This window comes from Oncorhynchus mykiss, chromosome 8, assembly GCF_013265735.2.
Source record: "Oncorhynchus mykiss isolate Arlee chromosome 8, USDA_OmykA_1.1, whole genome shotgun sequence".
In the NCBI taxonomy this organism is placed as follows: Eukaryota; Metazoa; Chordata; class Actinopteri; order Salmoniformes; family Salmonidae; genus Oncorhynchus; species Oncorhynchus mykiss.
The window spans coordinates 25,627,046-25,647,898 of NC_048572.1; the positions used below are offsets into that span (position 1 = coordinate 25,627,046).

Sequence of the window (20,853 nt, forward strand, 5' to 3'; positions counted from 1 at the left end):
TAACTGCACCTGTTTGAACTCGTTACCTGTATAAAAGACACCTGTCCACACACTCAATCAAACAGACTCCAACCTCTCCACAATGGCCAAGACCGGAGAGCTGTGTAATGACATCAGGGATGAAATTGTAGACCTGCACAAGGCTGGGATGGGCTACAGGACAATAGGCAAGCAGCTTGGTGAGTAGGCAACAACTGTTGGCGCAATTATTAGAAAATGGAAGACGTTCAAGATGACGGTCAATCACCCTCGGTCTGGGACTCCATACAAGATCTCACCTCGTGGGGCATCAATGATCATGAGGAAGGTGAGGGATCAGCCCAGAACTATATGGCAGGACCTGGTCAATGATCTGAAGAGAGCTGGGACCACAGTCTCAAAGAAAACCATTAGTAACACATTACGCCTTCATGGATTAAAATCCTGCAGCGCACGCAAGGTCCCCCTGCTCAAGCCAGCGCATGTCCAGGCCCGTCTGAAGTGTACCTATGATAAAAATGTCAGACCTCTACATGCTTTGTAAGTAGGAAACACTGCCGATTTTGCAGGTTATCAAATACTTGTTCTCTCCACTGTATATATACATACACATACATGGATGATCGCTCCCCCAATAAAGGTGGTGGTACTTCGTTTGAGTTGCTGCTGTTGTAGCTATTCACATGCATACAACACAATAGTGTACAGTGTTTGCCTCTTTTAGAAGAAACTGCCTATTCGAGGGGCCTGGTTACCACACTGTAGGCTGAGCTGAATTAGATTAGGCCTTTGTGTGTGTGTGTGTGTGTGGGTGTGTGTCCCCGAGTGGGCGTGTATCAGAGCGAGTGTGTGTGTGGGTGTGTGTTTCCGAGTGTGTATGTGTGGGGGAGGTACAGGAGGAAGTGGATTCTTATTATAAGCCACACAGTTCCTTTGAAACCACATCCTCCTCCTATCCCAGACTGCACTGGTATCTCTTATCTTCCCTGTCACTGCACCACTATGCTCAGCCACTGTTGACTTATGTCAGCAGTCATAGAATTGCTATAGCGCCATCCACCCTATGAGAGAACAACTGGGGCCTACCACAACCCTTACTACCACACCCTCACATCCCCTCATCAGCAGTACCACAGCTTCTCATAGTGGACCTCCCAGAATTCAGACACTCAGCACAAGAGTTCAGTAACCAGACCCAGTGCAACTCCTCACTACCCACACCAGCACATTCCCCTTGTCAGATAGGTCTGACCAGACCTCCCTTAGATCCTCACATCCCAGTCCCAGAGTGCCAGCAGAGCCATGCTGGGACCCTCAGGAGAGAGGAAGACAAGGAAAGGCCACCTGTGGTCACCACCCCACTCCACTCCAAAGAACATCACTCCAGACACCACAGCCCACAACAGCAGCACACAGTCAGAGCACCCTATGGCTTTTATTTTGTGACTCCAATGACACATTTCTCAGAGAAACTGCTTTTCCTGAGCATGTAGTGGTTAGTGATTAACCAAATGTTTTTTTCCGGTTATTAAACAGCCAATTGACCGACGTCTGATCAATTACTTAAGTTCCATTTAGGTTTTTTTTGTGAGCCCAATGCACCGTTTCTCTGGAGAGAAATCAAATCATTCACAAGATAAATTAAGTCAAGAACTATATGGGAAGATGGGCTGAAGGGAGCTGTTTTATTTGAGCAACCAAGTTCAGCAACCAAGTTCAGCAAATAAACGTGGCAATTAACTACACTAACCATAATCCATTGTGCCTGTTCTTTTCTGGCTCGGACACAGATGCATACACTTTTACGCCTGCTACTTTAGGCTACTTTAGGTTAGATACACACACACCACATACGCCGGCACATGAGAGGAATGTAGACAACACAACGATGAGAGGAAGGGATAGAGAGTTCATTAAATGACTGAGCCCTCTCCTGTACTCCCTGTTCACCCACGACTGTGTGGCCATGCACGCCTCCAACTCAATCATCACGTTTGCAGACGACACTACAGTGGTAGGCTTGATTACCAACAACGACGAGACAGCCTACAGGGAGGAGGTGAGGGCCCTCGGAGTGTAGTGTCAGGAAAATAACCTCACACTCAACGTCAACAAAACAAAGGAGATGATTGTGGACTTCAGGAAACAGCAGAGGGAGCACCCCCCTATCCACATCGACGGGACAGTAGTGGAGAGGGTAGTAAGTTTTAACCTCAGGAGGCTGAAGAAATTCGGCTTGTCACCAAAAGCACTCACAAACTTCTACAGATGCACAATCGAGAGCATCCTGTCGGGCTGTATCACCGCCTGGTAGGGCAACTGCTCCGCCCACAACCGTAAGGCTCTCCAGAGGGTATTCAGGTCTGCACAGCGCATCACCGGGGGCAAACTACCTGCCTTTTAGAACACCTACACCACACAATGTCACAGGAAGGCCATAAAGATCATCAAGGACAACAATATCATCCAGGAGGCGAGGTTGGTACAGGTACATCAAAGCAGGGACCGAGAGACTGAAAAACAGCTTCTATCTCAAGGCCATCAGACTGTTAAACAGCCACCACTAACATAGAGTGGCTGCTGCCAACATACTGACTCAACTCCAGTCACTTTAATATTGGAAAAATTGATGTAAAAAATGTATCACTAGCCACTTTAAACAATGCCTCTTAATATAATGTTTACATACCCTACATTACTCATCTCATATGTATATACTGTACTCTATACCATCTACTGCATCTTGCCATCTTTATGTAATACATGTATCACTAGCCACTTTAAACAATGCCACTTTTATTTGTTTACATACCCTACATTACTCATCTCATATGTATATACAGTACTGTACTCTATCTTCTACTGCATCTTTATGTAATACATGTATCACTAGCCACTTTAAACTATGCCACTTTGTTTACATACCCTACATTACTCATCTCATATGTATATACTGTACTCGATACCATCTACTGCATCTTGCCTATGCCGTTCTGTACCATCACTCATTCATATATCTTTATGTACATATTCGTCATCCCTTTACACTTATGTGTATAAGGTAGTTGTGAAATTGTTAGGTTAGATTACTCGTTGGTTATTACTGCATTGTTGGAACTAGAAGCACAAGCATTTCGCTACACTTGCATTAACATCTGCTAACCATGTGTATGTGACAAATAAAATTTGATTTGATTCTGCAGCATACTTCGGCAGGCTAGCCTAGCTAAATAGGATGACTAAAGAGAGTATAGTATGGGGAGAACAGAGATGATGTTAGATGGTTGGCTGGCTGGGTGCTAGTGCCTGAGCAGAGATGAGATGATTACTTTAAGGAATGAAAAATTATAAAGTCATCAAATAAAACTAAGTAATATACACAATTGAAATATATTTTATTTAATAGTAATTTCCTACTTTTCTATGTGGCCCTGACCGAGACAATGGAATATTTTCAAGGTTTTGGCAGTTGAATGTTCACAATTTTTGGCTTTTATTTCCATGAAAAAGCACTAATCATTTAAATGTAATGATTTTAATAATTAATTGAATGTTTAAAAAAAATTGCATAAACCGTGATTGTTCTTTTTAATGATTGAACTGAAACCGAACCAACCTTAAAAAGCAGTAAAAGTTCAGCACTACTGGCATGTCAGTCTGTCAAGCAATACATTAAATGGGGTCAAAGGATGCCATACATCCTCCAAGATCAAGACCACCCAGAGAAACAAGCACCACCCTGCACCACCAGCCCCCACCCAGAGAAACAAGCACCACCCTGCATCACCAGCCCCCACCCAGAGAAACAAGCACCACCCTGCACCACCAGCCCCCACCCAGACAAACAAGCACCACCCTGCACCACCAGCTCCTACCCAGAGAAACCAGCACCACCCTGCACCATCGGGCTCCACCCAGAAAAAACAGCACCACCCTGCACCATCGGGCCCCACCCAGAGAAACCAGCACCACCCTGCATCATCGGGCCCCATCTAGAGAAACCAGCTCCACCCTGCACCATTGGACCCCATCCAGAAAAGCTAGCACCACCCTGCACCATCGGGCCCCATCCAGAGAATCCAGCTCCACCCTGCACCATCGGGCCGCGGGCAGAGAATCCAGCTCCATCCTGCACCATCGGGCCGCGGGCAGAGAATCCAGCTCCACTCTGCACCATCGGGCTGCGGGCAGAGAATCCAGCTCCATCCAACACCATCGGGTCCCATCCAGAGCGGCCAACACCACCCTGCACCATCGGGCCGCGGGCAGAGAATCCAGCTCCACCCTGCACCATCGGGCCGCGGGCAGAGAATCCAGCTCCACTCTGCACCCTCGGGCCCAATCCAGAGTGGCCAACACCACCCTGCACCGTCGGGCCGCGGGCAGAGAATCCAGCTCCATCCTGCACCATCGGGCCGCGGGCAGAGAATCCAGCTCCACTATGGATCGTTTGGAGAGAGGAGGAGGTTTTTTTTCCCCTGGTCCCAGTGGGATTCGACTTGCGCTCCCGAGGGAGTATGATGAGACGGCTGCCGGATGCCAGGGTTTTCTACTACAACTGGAGCTCTACCTGGCGACCGTCCACCTGGCTCCTTCGGGGCGTGAGAGTGTGTCCGCCCTCGTCTCCTGCCTCTCAGGCAAAGCCCTGGAGTGGGCCAATGCTATATGGTGTGAGGGAGATGCAGCGTTGGATCATTACGCAGAGTTCACCTTCCACTTTCGGGCAGTGTTCGACCACCCGCCTGAGGGTCGAGCGGCAGGTGAACGTCTGTTCCACCTGAGGCAGGGGACGAGGAGCGCGCAGGAGTTCACCTTGGACTTCCGGACCCTGGCCACCAGCGCGGGAGGAACGACAGGGCCCTGATCGATCACTACAGGTGGAGTCTGCGCCAGGACGTCCATCGGGAGTTGGCCTGCCAAGACACCACCCTCACATTGAACCAGCTGGTGGACCTGTCCATCCGGCTGGACAACCTGCTGACTGCCCGCGGACGTCCGGATCGGGACCTGTCAGTTCCATCCCCCAGCACCCCTGCTCATGGAGCCCATGGAGCTGGGAGGTGCTGCACTTAGCGCGACCGGAGGAGGGGCTATTCCCTGCACCATCTGTGGCTGCAGAGGGCACACTGCTGGTCGGTGCTGGAGTGGTTCCTCAGGGAGTCGAGGCAGCAGGCAGGGCACTATCGTGTCACCCCAGGTGAGTCGACACCAGGCTCACCTAGAGCCACCTGTTGCTCACATGTATGTGTTTATTTCATTTCCTGAGTTTTCCCCGCATTCCCAGCATAAGGCACTAGAAGATTCAGGCGCAGCTGGGAATTTTATTGACCTTTCATTTGCTCATAGTTTAGGGACTCCCCTTGTTCCTGTGGATATGCCTTTCCCTGTGCACACCCTAGATAGTCGACCATTAGGGTCAGGGCTGATTAGGGAGGCCACTGCTCCACTTGACATGGTTACGCAGAAGGGTCATGATGAGAGAATCAGTCCTTATTCCTTATTGATTCTCCTGCATTTCCCGTGGTTGGCCTATCATGACCCCACTATTTCGTGGCAACAAAGGGCTCTCAAGGGGTGGTCACGAGAGTGCTCAGGGAGGTGTGGGGGTTTCCATCGGTGTGACTACCTTGGAAAGTCCAGACCAGGTCTCCATCGTGCACATCCCCTCAGAATATGCTGATTTGGCTCTCGCCTTCTGTAAGAAGAGGGCGACTAAATTACTACCTCATCGATGGGGGGATTGTGCGATAAATCTCCTAGTAGACGCAGCACTTCCCAGGAGTCACGTGTATCCTCTGTCACAGGAGGAAACGGTGGCTATGGAAACATGTCTCCGAATCCCTGGGGCAGGGATACATTCGGCCCTCCACTTCACCTGCCTCCTCAAGTTTATTTTTTGTGAAGAAGAAGGATGGGGGTCTGCGCCCGTGTATTGACAATCAAGGGATCAATCAGATCACTGTGAGGTACAGCTACCCGCTGCCTCTCATCGCCAGTGCGATCGAGTCAATGCACGGGGCGCGCTTCTTCACAAAATTGGAACTCAGGAGAGCTTACAACCTGGTGCATAATCGGGAGGGGGACTAGTGGAAGACGGCATTTAGTACCACCTCTGAGCACTATGAGTACCTAGTCATGCCGCACGGGTTGATGAATGCTCCAGTCTTCCAGGCCTTTGTTGACGAGATTTTCTGGGACCTGCACGGGCAAGGTGTAGTGGTGTATATTGATGACATTCTGATATACTCCGCTACACGCGCCGAGCATGTGTCCCTAGTGCGCAGGGTGCTTGGTCGACTGTTGTAGCATGACCTGTACGTCAAGGCTGAGAAATGTCTCTTCTTCCAACAGTTCGTCTCCTTCATAGGGTACCGCATTTACACCTCAGGGGTGGAGATGGAGAGTGACCGCATTTCAGCCGTGCGTAATTGGCCGACTCTCACCACGATAAAGGAAGTGCAGCGGCTTCTGGGGTTTGCCAACTACTACCGGAGGTTTATCCGGGGGTTTGGTCAGGTAGCAGCTCCCATTACCTCACTGCTGAAGAGGGGACCGGTGCAGCTGCAGTGGTCGGCTGAGGCGGACAGGGCTTTTAGTCACCTGAAGGCTCTGTTTACCTCGGCTCCCGTGCTGGCTCATCCGGATCCCTCTTTGGCATTCATAGTGGAGGTGGACGCGTCCGAGGCTGGGATAGGAGCTGTGCTCTCTCAGCGCTCGGGCACACCACCAAAGCTCCGCCCCTGTGCCTTCTTTTCGAAGAAGCTCAGCCCGGCGGAACGAAACTATGATGTGGGGGACCGGGAGTTGTTGGCTGTTGTGAAGACTCTGAAGGCGTGGAGACATTGGCTTGAGGGGGCTAAACACCCTTTTCTCATCTGGACTGACCACCGCAATCTGGAGTACATCCGGGCGGTGAGGAGACTGAACCCTCGCCAGGCAAGGTGGGCTATGTTCTTTACCTGTTTTATTTTCACCCTATCCTACAGACCAGGTTCCCAGAACGCTAAGGCAGACACACTAACCCGGATGTATGACACAGAGGAGCGGTCCATGGATCATACTCCCATACTTCCGGCCTCTTGCCTGGTGGCACCGGTGGTGTGGGAGCTGGACACGGACATCGAGCGGGCGTTACGCACAGAGCCCACTCCCCCCCAGTGTCCAGCTGGGCGCCTGTACGTTCCGTCTGCTGTCCGCAACCGTTTGATCTATTGGGCCCATACGTCACCCTCCTCTGGTCATCCTGGCATCGGGCGGACGGTGCATTGCCTTAGTGGGAAGTACTGGTGGCCCACCTTGGCCAAGGACGTGAGGGTTTATGTTTCCCCCTGCTCCGTGTGCGCCCAGTGCAAGGCTCCCAGGCACCTGCCCAGAGGGAAATTACAACCCCTACCCGTTCCACAACAGCCGTGGTCACACCTGTCGGTGGACTTCCTGACGGATCTTCCTCCCTCACAGGGCAACATCACGATCCAGGTCATTGTGGATCGGTTTTCTAAGTCCTGCCGTCTCCTCCCTTTTCCCGGTCTCCCTACGGCCCTACAGACTGTGGAGGCCCTGTTCACTCATGTCTTCCCGTTCTACGGGGTGCCTGCAGGTGGAGAGAGAGAACCAGGATGTGGGTAGGTTTCTGCGGTCATATTGCCTGGACAAACCGGGGGAGTGGGAGGCGTTTATCCCCTGGGCAGAGATGGCCCAAAACTCACTCCGCCACTCCTCCACTAACCTCTCTCCTTTCCAGTGCGTACTGGGGTATCAGCCGGTTCTGGCACCGTGACATCAGAGCCAGATCAATGCTCCTGCGGTGGACGAATGGTTCAAGCGCTCGGAGGAGACCTGGGACGCCACCCTGGCTCTCGACCCGAAACCTGCCCTGCCGGAAGCTGGGTTTGTGTGGCCATTGAAAGTCCTAAGGAGACTGAACGAGGTACGCTACAGGTTACAGCTTCCCCCAGATTATCATATTAATCCCTCGTTCCATGTGTCTGTCCTCAGGCCGGTGGTGGCTGGTCCACTCCAGGAAGCTGGGAGGTTCCTCCGCCCCCTCTGGACATCGAAGGGGCCCCGGCATATGTTGTTTGAGCTATCCTGAACTCGAGGCATCGGGCGAGGGGCCTTCAGTACCTCGTGGAGTGGGAGGGGTACAGTCCGAAAGAGAGATGCTGGGTGCCGGTGGAGGACCTCCTGGACCCTTCGTTGCTGCGGGATTTCCACCGTCTCCATCCGGATCGCCCTGCGCCTTGTCCTCTGGGTCATCCCAGAGGTCGGTGTCGGCGCACTGCTGGAGCCACGCGTCAAGGTGGGGGGGTACTGTCACGACTTCCCCTGAAGTCTGTCCCTCTCCTTGTTCGGGCGGCATTTGGTGGTCGACGTCACCGGCTTTCTAGCTACCGCCGATCCACTTTTAATTTTCCATTTGTTTTGTCTTTGTTTTACACACCTGATTTCAAACCCACTATTATTTGTTCATTATTTAACCCTCTATTCCCCCATGGGTTTTTGTGAGTGATTGTTTATTGTATTATCGTTCTGTCATGGTGTACTTGTATTTGACTATTTTTAGTAAAAGTACGTTGATTACTCATATCTGCTGTCCTGTGCCTGACTCTCTACACCAGCTACACATAGGACCCATTACAGCAGCCGAGCTAAACCAGGCATCTGCTTAACATAATCTCCTCAAAAATCGATGAATTCCTTTAGTTAATTATCATAAATAGAATTATTAGAAATCCAACCTATTTATCATTGAGTTCAGTTTTATATAAGCTACCCCAGAAAGGATTAAAGTTAGCTCATATAAATATATCTAGCCTCATGAGATGAATAATTTGCTAATCTAAGATACAATTTATATATTAGCCTTTTCTAGGTGCTGACAGCACCTTTGATACAGCAGTAGAAATACAAGGATATAACATATACTGAATGAAAATATAAATGCAACATACAACAATTTCAAAGATTTTACAGGGTTACAGTTCATATAAGGAAATCAGTCAAATGAAATAAATTCATTAGGCCATAATCTATGGATTTCACATGATTGGGAATACAGATATGCATCTGTTGGTCACAGAAACCTTGGAGAAGAAAAAAAGTAGGGGCTTGTATCAGAAAACCAGTCAGTATCTGGTGTGACCACCATTTGCCTCATGCTGCGCGACACATCTCCTTCACATAGAGTTGATCAGGCTGTTGATTGTGGCCTGTGGAATGTTTTTAGATATTGGCGGGAACTGGAACACGCTGTCGATCCAGAGCATCGTGAGCATTTGCCCCACTGAAGTCAGTTAAGACACCGAACTGCAGTCAGGTCAAGACCCTGGTGAGTGCAATGAGCACGCAGGTGAGCTTCCGTGAGACCGTTTCTGACAGTTTGTGCAGAAATTCTTCAGTTGTGCCAAATTCTCTAAAACGTTGGAGGCGGCTTATGGTAGAGAAATTAACTTTAAATTATCTGGCAACAGCACTGCTGGACATTCCTGCAGTCAGCAAGCCAATTGCACTCTCCCTCAACTTGAGACATATCTGGCATTGTGTTGTGTGACAAAACTGTACATTTTAAAGTGGCCTTTTATTGTCCCCAGCACAATGTGCATCTGTGTAATGATCATGCTGTTTAATCAGCTTCTTGATATGCCACATCTGGCAGGTGGATGGATTATCTTGACAAAGGAGAAATGCCCACTAACAGGGATGTAAACAAATGTTGCACAAAATTAGAGAAATAAGCTTTTTGTTGCTAATGGAACATTTCTGGGAACTTTAATTTCAGCGCATGAAACATGGGACCAATACTTTACATGTTGCGTTTTATATTTTTGTTAAGTGTATATTGAAAAGACAGGAATGTCTAGGGGGGAGGCGTTCCTGTATATATTCAGAGCCATATTCCTGTAAAGCTCAGAGAGGATCTCATGACAAATGAAATAGAAGTGCTGTGATGCAGATTCACCTGCTACACCCGAAGTCTCTTATTTAAGGGTGCTGCTATAGGCCAACAAGTACAAATTGTCAGTATGTGGAGAATATGTGTGTGATGTTAGATAAGGTCTCTGATGCAAACATAAATGTATTTTCTACCTAAAAATGGTAAAGCACCCTTTGCTGGCTGTAACAGCTGCCTGTTCTTAGTAAGCTGTTGGAGAGTGTTGTGTTAGAACAAATGCAATGCTAACTACAGACACTCAGCATGCATATAGGGAAGGGCACCTAACTTGTACTGCATTGACTCAGATGACTGATGATTGGCCAAAATAAATGGATAATAAGATGATAGTTGGAGCTGTATTGCTAGATTTCAGTGTTCCATTTGTTATTGATCCTCATTTGTTATTAAAAAAAACTCTATGGCTTTACATCACCTGTCATCGCATGGTTGGAGAGTTACTTATCCAATATAACTCAGTATCCTTCAATGGAAGCTTCTCTAACATCAGATATGTACAGTGTCGGGTCGTTGTCCTGTTGGAAGGTGAACCTTCGCACCAGTCTTGAGAGCAAGTTTTCATCAACAATCTCTGTACTTTGCTCTGTTCATCTTTGCCTCGATCCTGACTAGTCTCCCAGTCCCTGCCACTGAAACACATCCCCACAGTCCGATGCTACCTCCACCATGCTTCACTGTAGGGATGGTGCCATGTTTCCTCCAGATGTGACGCTTGGCATTCAGGCCAAATAGTTCAATCTTGTTTTCATTAGACCAGAGAATCTTGTTTCTCGTGGTCTGAGAGTCTTTAGGTGCTTTTTGGCAATCTCCAAGCATGCTGTCATGTGCCTTTTTACTGAGGAGTGGCTTCCGTCTGGCCACTCTACCATAAAAACCTGATTGGTGGAGTGCTGCAGAGACGGTTGTCCTTCTGGAAGGTTCTCCCATCTCCACAGAGGAACTCTATATATAAAAAATGTAATATTTGGAGGATTAGAAATGATGCAGACAATTACATTGATGATTTAATACATGCATGATAGTCTTTCATGGTTGAGAAATTGACTGACTACTAAGAAGTAATTGTGTGTTGAAAATGCCTAATCACATGCATAATCTTTTTGCATACACTTCAAACAGACATACAGTACCTACCCCACCAGACATGCCACTATGGCTTTTTTCACTGTACCCAAACCAAAAACAGATTTAATGCATCGCTCGGTTATGTATAGAGCCATGTCATCATGGAATGTTCTGCCACCACAGGTTACTCAAGCAAAAAGCAAGTTTAACTTAAAAAAATTATCTTAGAGCCTCTCCTCTTTCTAAAGATCTAATTTAACTGTACTGAATATGTATACACAGTGAACAAAACATTACAAACACCTTATTATTGAGTTGCACCCCCCCTTTGCCCTCAGATCAGCCTCAATGACCTCTAACCTGTACCCCCGCACACTGACTCTGTACCGGTACCCCCTGTATATCGCCTTGTTATTGTGTTACTTTTGATTATTTCTTACTTTAGTTTATTTGGTAAATATTTTCTTAAATCTTTTTGAACTGCACTGTTGGTTAATGGCTTGTAAGTAAGCATTTCACGGTAAGGTCAACACTTGTTGTATTCGGCGCATGTGACAATTAGAGTTTGATTTGAATTCGTTGGGGCATGGACTCTACAAGGTGTCGAAAGCATTCCACAGGGATGCGGGCCCATGTTGACTCCAATGCGTGCCACAGTTGTCAAGTTGGCTGAATGTCCTTTGGGTGGTGGACCATTCTTGAAACAGATGGGTAACTGTTGATCGTGAGAAACCCAGCAGCGTTTCAGTTCTTGACGCACTCATACTGGTGCTCCTAGCACCTACTACCATACCCTGTTCAAAGGCACTTAAATATGTTGTCTTTCCCATTCACCCTCTGAATAGCACACAGACACAATCCATGTCTCCATTGTTTAAAGGCTTAAAACTCCTTCTTTAACCTGCCTCCTCCCCTTCATCTACACAGATTGAAGTGGATTTAACAGGTGATATTATTGTCATGGAAAGAGTAGGTGTTCCTAATATTTTGTACACTGTCAATATATATTTTTTATCTTGTGGTCTTTCCTATATATAACTCATATTTATTTTGAATTGAATGTACTATCTCATATCGTTCTTGTCTATTACTGTTCTGTACTTTGTCATGTATTTGTACGTTTTGTGGACCCCAGGATGAGTAGTTGCTGCGTAGTAAGTAGCAAATGAGGATCCCAATAAACTGAACTTCCTGCCTGCCTGGGTAGCGCTCCATCATTTATCCATTATTAGTGTGCATCTCAATTTTCTACTGCGTCTTCCTCGACTTCCCTCCTTTATCCCAACTGCACCGATCTGGCATTAGAGTGGAGGTGTATGGATGGATTGCTTTCACCTGTCCAGTTCTGTCACTAGAAATCACTGTCCTTGGAGTATCTATTTAGCAGCACACTGCACAGGTACTTACAGCACAGTACATTATCATAGGCTCACCCACTTAAAACATGCACCTTCAAACATGTTTTCAGGCTTATGTGCTGTTTGTAAAGAAATGGGTTGGAGATGAGTGGCATTGGTGTGTGAGTCTAGACAGGCACCATGCAACAACACTTAATAGACAGAGATGGATTGACTTTATAAGTTAACAGCTTGTTCATTAGCTCACTCTTTGCCCCAGGAGCATCCTGTGCACCTGCAGCTGTTGGCTATGTGAAAACACCATCCGGTCCATGCCACGTGCATGCACACACGAAAACGTGCACAGGCTCGGTAGCATGCACACACTCCGCTGCTTTATTCATTAGGCATGCCATTGCAGTGTGTGCGTGTGAAAATAAAACTCTTTTCCGAGGATTCTGATCTCATCGCACCTCCTTTGAGCGGTTAACAAATGAGTCAGCAGCAGCAGCACTGACATTAGACCTGATTGGGGTTTGTTCTTTTCTAACTGTGGTGTTTACCCATGCTGTTAGTGTGTCACTTCCTGTTTTCTAGAATCTGGTTGTTGATTACCAGAAGTACCTCTAGCCACAGTTATAAAAATAAAAAAACTGGGTGAGACCCCGTGTTTACTAGCTGCCTGTCTTAAAGCTACAGTACAGGTTGGCAACACACACCATAATGTGTAAAGAGGAGATAAACAAGCAATAATACAAATACATAAAAAGGAGAAGGAAAAGGCCTAATGAGAGAAGTTCCGTTTTCTCTGAAACCACCAGGAGAAAGGCCTCAGTTTGCGGTCAACCAGACTGTGAGAGAATCTGTCTTTCTCACACACTTGTCCAAGGTGCTATCATTACTAGCTTACCCTAGGGTTAGCGATAGCGCTGTGTTGTTAATGCTCTTCTAGGATTGCACTTTCCAAGGTTGACAGAGTATTGTCCTTTCTGATGTGATATGCACTCGCTCACTCTCTGTGTCTCTCTCTTTTGCTCTCTCAGGAGAGTACATAAAGACTTGGAGACCCAGGTATTTCTTGCTGAAGAGCGACGGTACATTCATTGGCTACAAGGAGCGACCGCAAGACATCGACCAACTGGAGACGCCACTCAATAACTTCTCAGTAGCACGTAAGGCAACCCTATGACACTCTCTGCCCTAACCACAACATTTTACAAAATAGTTGTGCAGTGTTTCTCAACTCTGGTCCTCGAGTTCCTTCGAGGTTCCACATTTTTGTTCTATCCTTGCACTATACTCTGTGCATCCCTGATGTTTCACTTGACCGCATGACATATCTCTCGCTCGCTCCCTGTCTTTCTCTCCCTCCCTCTTTCTTCTTCCTTATGACCAGCAGAATGTCAGCTGATGAAAACAGAGCGTCCTAAGCCCAACACATTCATCATCCGCTGCCTGCAGTGGACCACTGTCATAGAGCGCACCTTCCACGTGGATAGCCCCGAGGAGAGGTAGGTTACACACGTGCACACACAGGACTCTATTTTAACGAACCTAACATAATGGTAAATCTTAGCGCTGGTGGTTGGGTCAGGGGTGTGTCTGAAGTACTTTAGCTATTTTCACAACCAGAATTATGGGCGCAGTAGCTGACGGTGTCGCGAAAGGGCTGGGTTTTGATTGATAAGTAACTTGTGGGTGTGTCTAGGCTTGATCCCTGGCTGGCCAACCAGAATGTGCTCCATGGCTAAATATGTGGATGCTTCAAGTTGTGTATGTAAAGGATTTTATATATTGTGTTTTCACAACTCCAATTCGAGTGTTAGTCTGTTGTAGCCTAGTTTGTTAAATAGCCTACAGAAACAAAAAAAATAAATGTAGGCCTATCCCATATTTTCTAAATATGTTGAGCATAAGAAATTGCACGGCTTCAAAATGGATTCACACTGAAATAGGCCTACTGTAAAATGCATTATGTCTGAGCCATGGACATGCCAAACATGGTCAATAATCAATATTAAATTCATTATTGATGAGACCTAAAAAGACAGTGAATAATTCTAATAAAACATTTTTAACAAAAAACAACAACTTGTTTTAAAAAGGCTGTCTAAATACAGTTACAGGCACCATAATTCTTCCACGTGGGCATATGATATTAGGCCTAAGACGACGTAGAATATGGAGGGTTTTACACACATCCAAACTTTTCATAGGAGCTGGAAGAAGATCAACTGTAAGGAGAAAGTGGGAATGTCCACTCACTGTTATACTGCTCCCAAATATACAGTACCAGTCAAAAGTTTGGACACACCTACTCATTCAAGGCTTTTTCTTAATTTTTTAAAACTATTTTCTACATTGTAGAATAATAGTGAAGACATCAAAACTATGAAATAACATGTATGGAATCATTTTTGTAACCAAAAAAGTGTCAAAGAATATCAAAATATATTTTATATTTGAGGTTCTTCGAAGTAGCCACCCTTTTCCTTGGTGACAGCTTTGCACACTCTTGGCATTCTCTCAACCAGCTTCATGAGGTAGTCACCTGGAATGCATTTCAATTAACAGTGAAAAAGTTAATTTGTGGAATTTCTTTCCTTAATACGTTTGAGCCAATCAGTTGTGTTGTGGTAAGGTAGGGGTGGTAGACAGAAGATAGCCCTATTTGGTAAAAGACCAAGTCCATATTATGGCAAGAACAGCTTGAATAAGCAAAGTAAAATGACAGTCCATCATTACTTTAAGACTTGAAGGTCAGTCAATGCTGAACATTTCAAGAACTTTGAAAGTCTTCAAGTGCAGTTGCAAAAACCATTGAGCGCTCTGATGAAACTGGCTCTCATGAGGACCGCCACAGGAAACAAAAACCCAGAGTTACCTCTGCTGAGGATAGGTTCATTAGAGTTACCAGCCTCAGAAATTGCAGTCCAAATAAATGCTTCACAGAGTTCAAGTAACAGACACATCTCAACATCAGCTGTTCAGAGGAGACTGTGAATCAGGCCTTCACGATCGAATTGTTGCAAAGAAACCACTACTAAAGGACACCAATAATGAGAAGAGACTTGCTTGGGCCAAGAGACATGAGCAATAGACACTAGACAGGTGGAAATCTGTCCTTTGGTCTGATGAGTCCAAATTTGAGATTTTTGGTTCCAACTGCCGTGTCTTTGTGAGACGCAGAGTAGGTGAACAGATGATCTCTTCATGTGTGGTTCCCATTTGTGATGACATGGAGCAGTTGGTTGTGATGGTGTGGGTGTGCTTTGCGGGTGACACTGTCTGTGATTTATTTAGAATTCAAGGCAAACTTAACCAGCATGGCTACCACAGCATTCTGCAGCGAAATGTCATCCCATCTAGATTGAGCTTAGTGGGACTATCATTTATTTTTCAAAATGACAATGACCCAACACACCTTCAGGATATGTAAAGGCTATTTGACCAAGAAGGAGAGTGATGGAGTGCTGCATCAGATGACCTGGCCTCCACAATCACCTGACCTCAACCAAATTGAGATGGTTTGGAATGAGTTGGACAACAGAGTGAATGAAAAGCAGCGAACAAGTGCTCAGCATATGTGGAAACTCCTTCAAGACTGTTGGAAAAGCATTCTTCATGAAGCTGGTTGAGAGAATGCCAAGAGTGTGCAAAGCTGTCATCAAAGCGAAGGGTGGCTACTTTGTAAGAATCTCAAATATATTTTGACTTGTTTAACACTTTTTTGGTTTCTACATGATTCCATGTGTTATTTCATAGTGTTGAGGTCTTCACTATTATTCTACAATGTAGAAAATAGTAAAAAATAATAAAAAGCCTTGAATGAGTAGGCTTGTCCAAACTTTTGACAAGTAATGTGTATATATAGCTATAGCCTACCATTGCCGTTGATATGCTTTGCCACGTGAAAGGTAAACAAATGGGCAAATATAGCCTACAAGCGGATTAAGCACCACAGACAGCGATCAGATCTCCCCCAATTTGACACAATTTGGAAGATTTTTTGATCAACAAAAACAATAAGCAGTCTTTTTCAATAACTTGATGTTCCTAAACAGGCTTCCTACAGTTACAGACACCTTTCATGCGCATCACAGATAATGAGTCCAAACTTTTCACAGAAGCTGAAAAAAAAGAATGAAAGGGGAAGTTCTGTGACTGTTTTGCTGCTCTGATATTTGAATAAAACATTAGTGATGTACATTAATGTAAGGCTACTGTTTGTGCCTCCGCTGGCAAAATCAATGCCGTAACCAATTGAGTTAGCGCTAAGACCAGATTTTGGTTGGCCTTAAATATCTCTAGTTTCACTGACTGAATTTTTTTTTTTTTTTTTTTTTCGCTTACCAAAATTGGCTTATTATTTCCATCCCTCCCACCTCAGTGCAAGCGAGTTGATGTGAGACATGTAAATTACCAAACCTGGCCTAAGGTGGGGAAAATGAAAGTGCGTCTGCTTTTACTTGACGAAATTGCAAACTAATGTTCATTTGACACTTGCGCTTCCTTAGCACCAGCCGAAAATAGAGCCCGTAGAGTCATCCCCCTCTGGTTCCTTCCATCCTTAGGGAGCAGTGGACGAAGGCCATCCAGGAGGTGGCTGATGGGCTGCAGAAACAGGAGGAGGAGAGGATGGACTCCTCGCCAGACCCCATGGACATGGAGATGTACCTCACCAAACCAAAACTTAAAGTGGTGCGTACACCCAACCCTAGCCCTAACCCTTTCTACTTAGCATTTTTTGTTACTTTAATACAAGACAAATACCAGCGGCAGGGTTTTAGATATGGTCAAATAAAGTGAATCCAACTCTGTTCTCAACTCCTAGACTATGCCCGACTTTGAATACCTCAAGCTCTTGGGAAAAGGCACTTTTGGGAAGGTTATCCTGGTGAAGGAAAAAGCCACAGGAAAATACTACGCTATGAAAATCCTCAAGAAAGAAGTGATTGTGGCGAAAGTGAGTAGACGAGTGTGTGCGTGTGTCTTTGTCTCAGTTTGTGTCTGCACATACTGGTATTTCCTTTACTTGGATCATGCTCATCTCCTTACTCTTTTCTAGGATGAAGTAGCTCACACGCTCACTGAAAACAGAGTACTGCAGAACTCCAAACACCCCTTCTTAACGGTGAGAGACCATTCCATTGGTGTGCATCAGCAAATGTGTTCCCTCTGTTTGCTGTTATCCTAATATAAATGGGTAGCATTGTGTTTCTTAAACGTTTTCCTTCTCCTTACCATTAAGGGTTTGAAGTACTCCTTCCAGACGCCTGACCGCTTGTGTTTCGTCATGGAGTATGCCAATGGAGGAGAGGTGAGTACTGTGTTGCATTTTACCTGGGGTATTATAGGTCTTATCAGTGAGGTGAAATACTCTGAACCTTGCAGATTAACTGTAATAAATAGAACAGACATGGTTCCTTAATCTGCATGTAAGACAATTGATGGGAGTGAACTTAATACCGGTAAGGGTGAGGGGAAATGGGTTGGATTTATGTGACCCTAAATGTATGTAATTGGGTGCGTGCTGGTGGCAGGGAAGTCAGGCGCAGGAGAACGAAATTGGTATAAACGGAGTTATTTAATAAATGCTTACAAACTCTGAAAACCAACATACAAAATAAAGAAAGTGGGTAAAAACCCGCCGCACACCATAACATACTTGGCACCAATACATACAACAAACAATTCCCGACAAGGACGGGTGGGAAACAGAGGGAAAATATACAATATGTAATTAAGGAATTGAAACCAGGTGAGTGTGAAAACAAGACAAAACAAATGAAACATGAAAAATGGATCGGTGATGACTTGAAGGCCGGTGACGTCGACCGCCGAACATCGCCCAAACAAGGAGAGGAACCGACTTCGGGCAGAAGTCGTGACAATGTAATTGACACAATTGCCATCTCCTTCCACCTAGCTGTTCTTTCACCTATCACGAGACCGTGTGTTCTCCGAGGAGAGGGCCCGGTTCTACGGAGCGGAGATCGTGTCGGCGCTGGACTACCTCCACTCGGAGAAGAACGTGGTTTACAGGGACCTGAAGGTAAGTTAAGGAGTCGGAAAACGTTTCGCAATGGACAATAAAAATATGTGTTCTTATTGGAACCTCCCTAACTCTCTCTCTACTGTAGCTGGAAAACCTGATGCTGGACAAAGACGGCCACATCAAGATCACAGACTTTGGCCTGTGTAAGGAGGGCATCAAGGACGGGGCCACCATGAAGACCTTCTGTGGGACGCCAGAGTACCTGGCCCCCGAGGTAAACACCTACCCATCAACCCTGTTCTTCCACTGATAGAAAGCTATCATCAGTGAATCAGAACCATTAACATAGAAGTTAAGGGTTTGAAAGCCCTTCCAGAGGATCTACTAGCCACCTGTACATGACACTCATGTTCTACCTCCCCCTTTCCTAACACACAGGTGCTGGAGGACAATGACTATGGTCGTGCTGTGGACTGGTGGGGTCTGGGTGTGGTCATGTATGAGATGATGTGCGGTCGGCTGCCCTTCTACAACCAGGACCATGAGAAGCTGTTTGAGCTGATCCTGATGGAGGAGATCCGCTTCCCTAGAACCCTGGGGCCCGAGGGAAAGTCCCTGCTCTCTGGCCTGCTCAAGAAGGACCCCAAGCAGAGGTAAGACAGGGGTGTGTGTGAAGTATGTTTCTGCATGTGTATGTGGTGGTGTTACATACCCAAGCAAGAAAAACAAAAATGGTGCTAAACAGAAGGGGAACTAACAAAGAGTCACTGACCAACAACCAAAACGAAACAGGGGGTTTAGGATCAATAACAACTGGAACCTAAAAGACGTCCACTAAATTTGCCCAAGAAAAGGCAAAAAAAAATCTTACACCAAACTTAAAGATAGGAAGCAAACAAAAAAGGTGGAGCAAAATTAGATCAGGGAAATTAGACAAATTAATGTTTTTCTAGAAACCAAATAAGGAGAGCCAAATAAAGGTGTTGACCCTCCACATCTCTCAAGACAACTGGAGCGCTGGGCCAGACACTCTTAAATAGCACCTGAGCCAGCACAGATGAAACGCCTTCCCACTAACGAGATGGCAACCAGCACAGGTGTAACACTGACTAAGGTAACACCAATCGGAGCGCCCTACGTGCTAACGACCAATACGTGCTAAAGCTGTCCTCCACTCTGTAAAGCACTTTGTGACATCGGCTGATGTGAAAAGGGCTTTCTAAATACATTTGATTGATTGAAAGTACAACCTCAAAACACCTTGCTTGTAACAATGGTCATTCAATAAATTAAGTGCTATGGCAGCCTGAAAACGAAAGGCTCTTAACTATAGGTAAAGTAGTGCAAGACACTGAGTCAGTGTGTGTGTGTGTGTGTGTGTGTGTGTGTGTGTGTGTGTGTGTGTGTGTGTCTTTAGGTTAGGTGGAGGGCCTGATGACGCCAAGGAGATAATGCAGCACAAGTTCTTCGCTGGGATCGAGTGGCAAGACGTGTATGAGAAGAAGGTATCCTTAGCTTTCTATGTGTTCTCATCGCAGGAGGTCGGTGCTACCTTAACTGGGGAGGACGAGCTCGTGGTAATGGCTGGAGTGGAAGAAGTGAATTGGTATCAAATACATCAAACACAGGGTTTCCATGTGTTTGATGCCATTCGCTCCGTTCCAGCCTTTATTATGATCTGTCCTCCCCTCAGCAGCCTCCACTAGTTCTCATTGTTCTCATGGTTATGACAAGTGTTATGACATGTAGGTACCCACTATCATGACTCCTTCCTTTTCTTCTCAGCTGGTCCCACCCTTCAAGCCCCAGGTCACCTCGGAAACAGACACCCGCTATTTTGATGTGGAGTTCACCGGGCAGACCATCACCATCACGCCTCCAGGACAAAGTACCCTCCCTCCCCTTATATATGTTGTATGTTAAGCATATGGGGCAGCAGGTAGCCTAGTGATTAGAGTGTTGGGCCATTAACCGAAAGGTTGCTGGATCGAATCCCTGAGCTGACAAGGTCGTTCTACCCCTGAACAAGGTTGTTAACCCACTGTTTCCCGGTTAGGCGGTCATTGTAAATAAGAATTTGTTCTTAACTGACTCGCCTAGTTAAATAAAGGTAAAATAAAAATCCACTCATGGAAACACAACATCGCTATCAGCGAAGATGATTGGAGAGATGGACTATCCTGCTAGAATACAGTCACTGCTTTGCCTGTCCCGTTCTTCTCATCCGCCTCTCTGCTTGTTTCGCCTGCCCGCTTCTCGCTTTAGAGGCACTAATTCGTCCAATTTCAGCAAACTCTGTACACCATTCCACAAGCAAGGTGCAAAATAGCTAAAGGCAGATTTACCTAACTCTGTTGAGATCAAAGGGATCTCCAGAGTTAGCCTGAGACGATGTCTGATATCTGGTGGTAGTTTATGCAAAAAGGCTGTATAAACAAAAAACGTGCAATGCATCGATCTACAAGACTTCAAAGAGGATCAGCCTATTTTCTGATACTGAGTGCAGTAATTTGTGCCCCCGC

At 46.1% G+C, this 20,853-nt stretch overlaps 1 protein-coding gene across 3 annotated transcripts in view; it reads left to right on the forward strand.

Moving 5' to 3' along the window:
* The window catches only part of LOC110529687 (RAC-alpha serine/threonine-protein kinase), a 44,048-nt gene that overhangs the window by 19,106 nt on the left and 4,089 nt on the right, over positions 1-20,853 (forward strand). For 2 of the 3 annotated variants that reach the window (XM_021612124.2, XM_036985170.1), the window contains exons 3-13: positions 13,377-13,505; positions 13,730-13,844; positions 16,908-17,034; positions 17,168-17,299; positions 17,402-17,467; positions 17,585-17,653; positions 18,263-18,388; positions 18,477-18,605; positions 18,770-18,984; positions 19,749-19,836; positions 20,117-20,219. In XM_021612124.2, coding sequence (XP_021467799.1) covers positions 13,377-13,505; positions 13,730-13,844; positions 16,908-17,034; positions 17,168-17,299; positions 17,402-17,467; positions 17,585-17,653; positions 18,263-18,388; positions 18,477-18,605; positions 18,770-18,984; positions 19,749-19,836; positions 20,117-20,219 — 1,299 coding nt within the window. The remainder of the gene's footprint in view (positions 1-13,376; positions 13,506-13,729; positions 13,845-16,907; positions 17,035-17,167; positions 17,300-17,401; positions 17,468-17,584; positions 17,654-18,262; positions 18,389-18,476; positions 18,606-18,769; positions 18,985-19,748; positions 19,837-20,116; positions 20,220-20,853) is intronic. The other variant, XM_021612125.2, reaches the window with a different exon arrangement.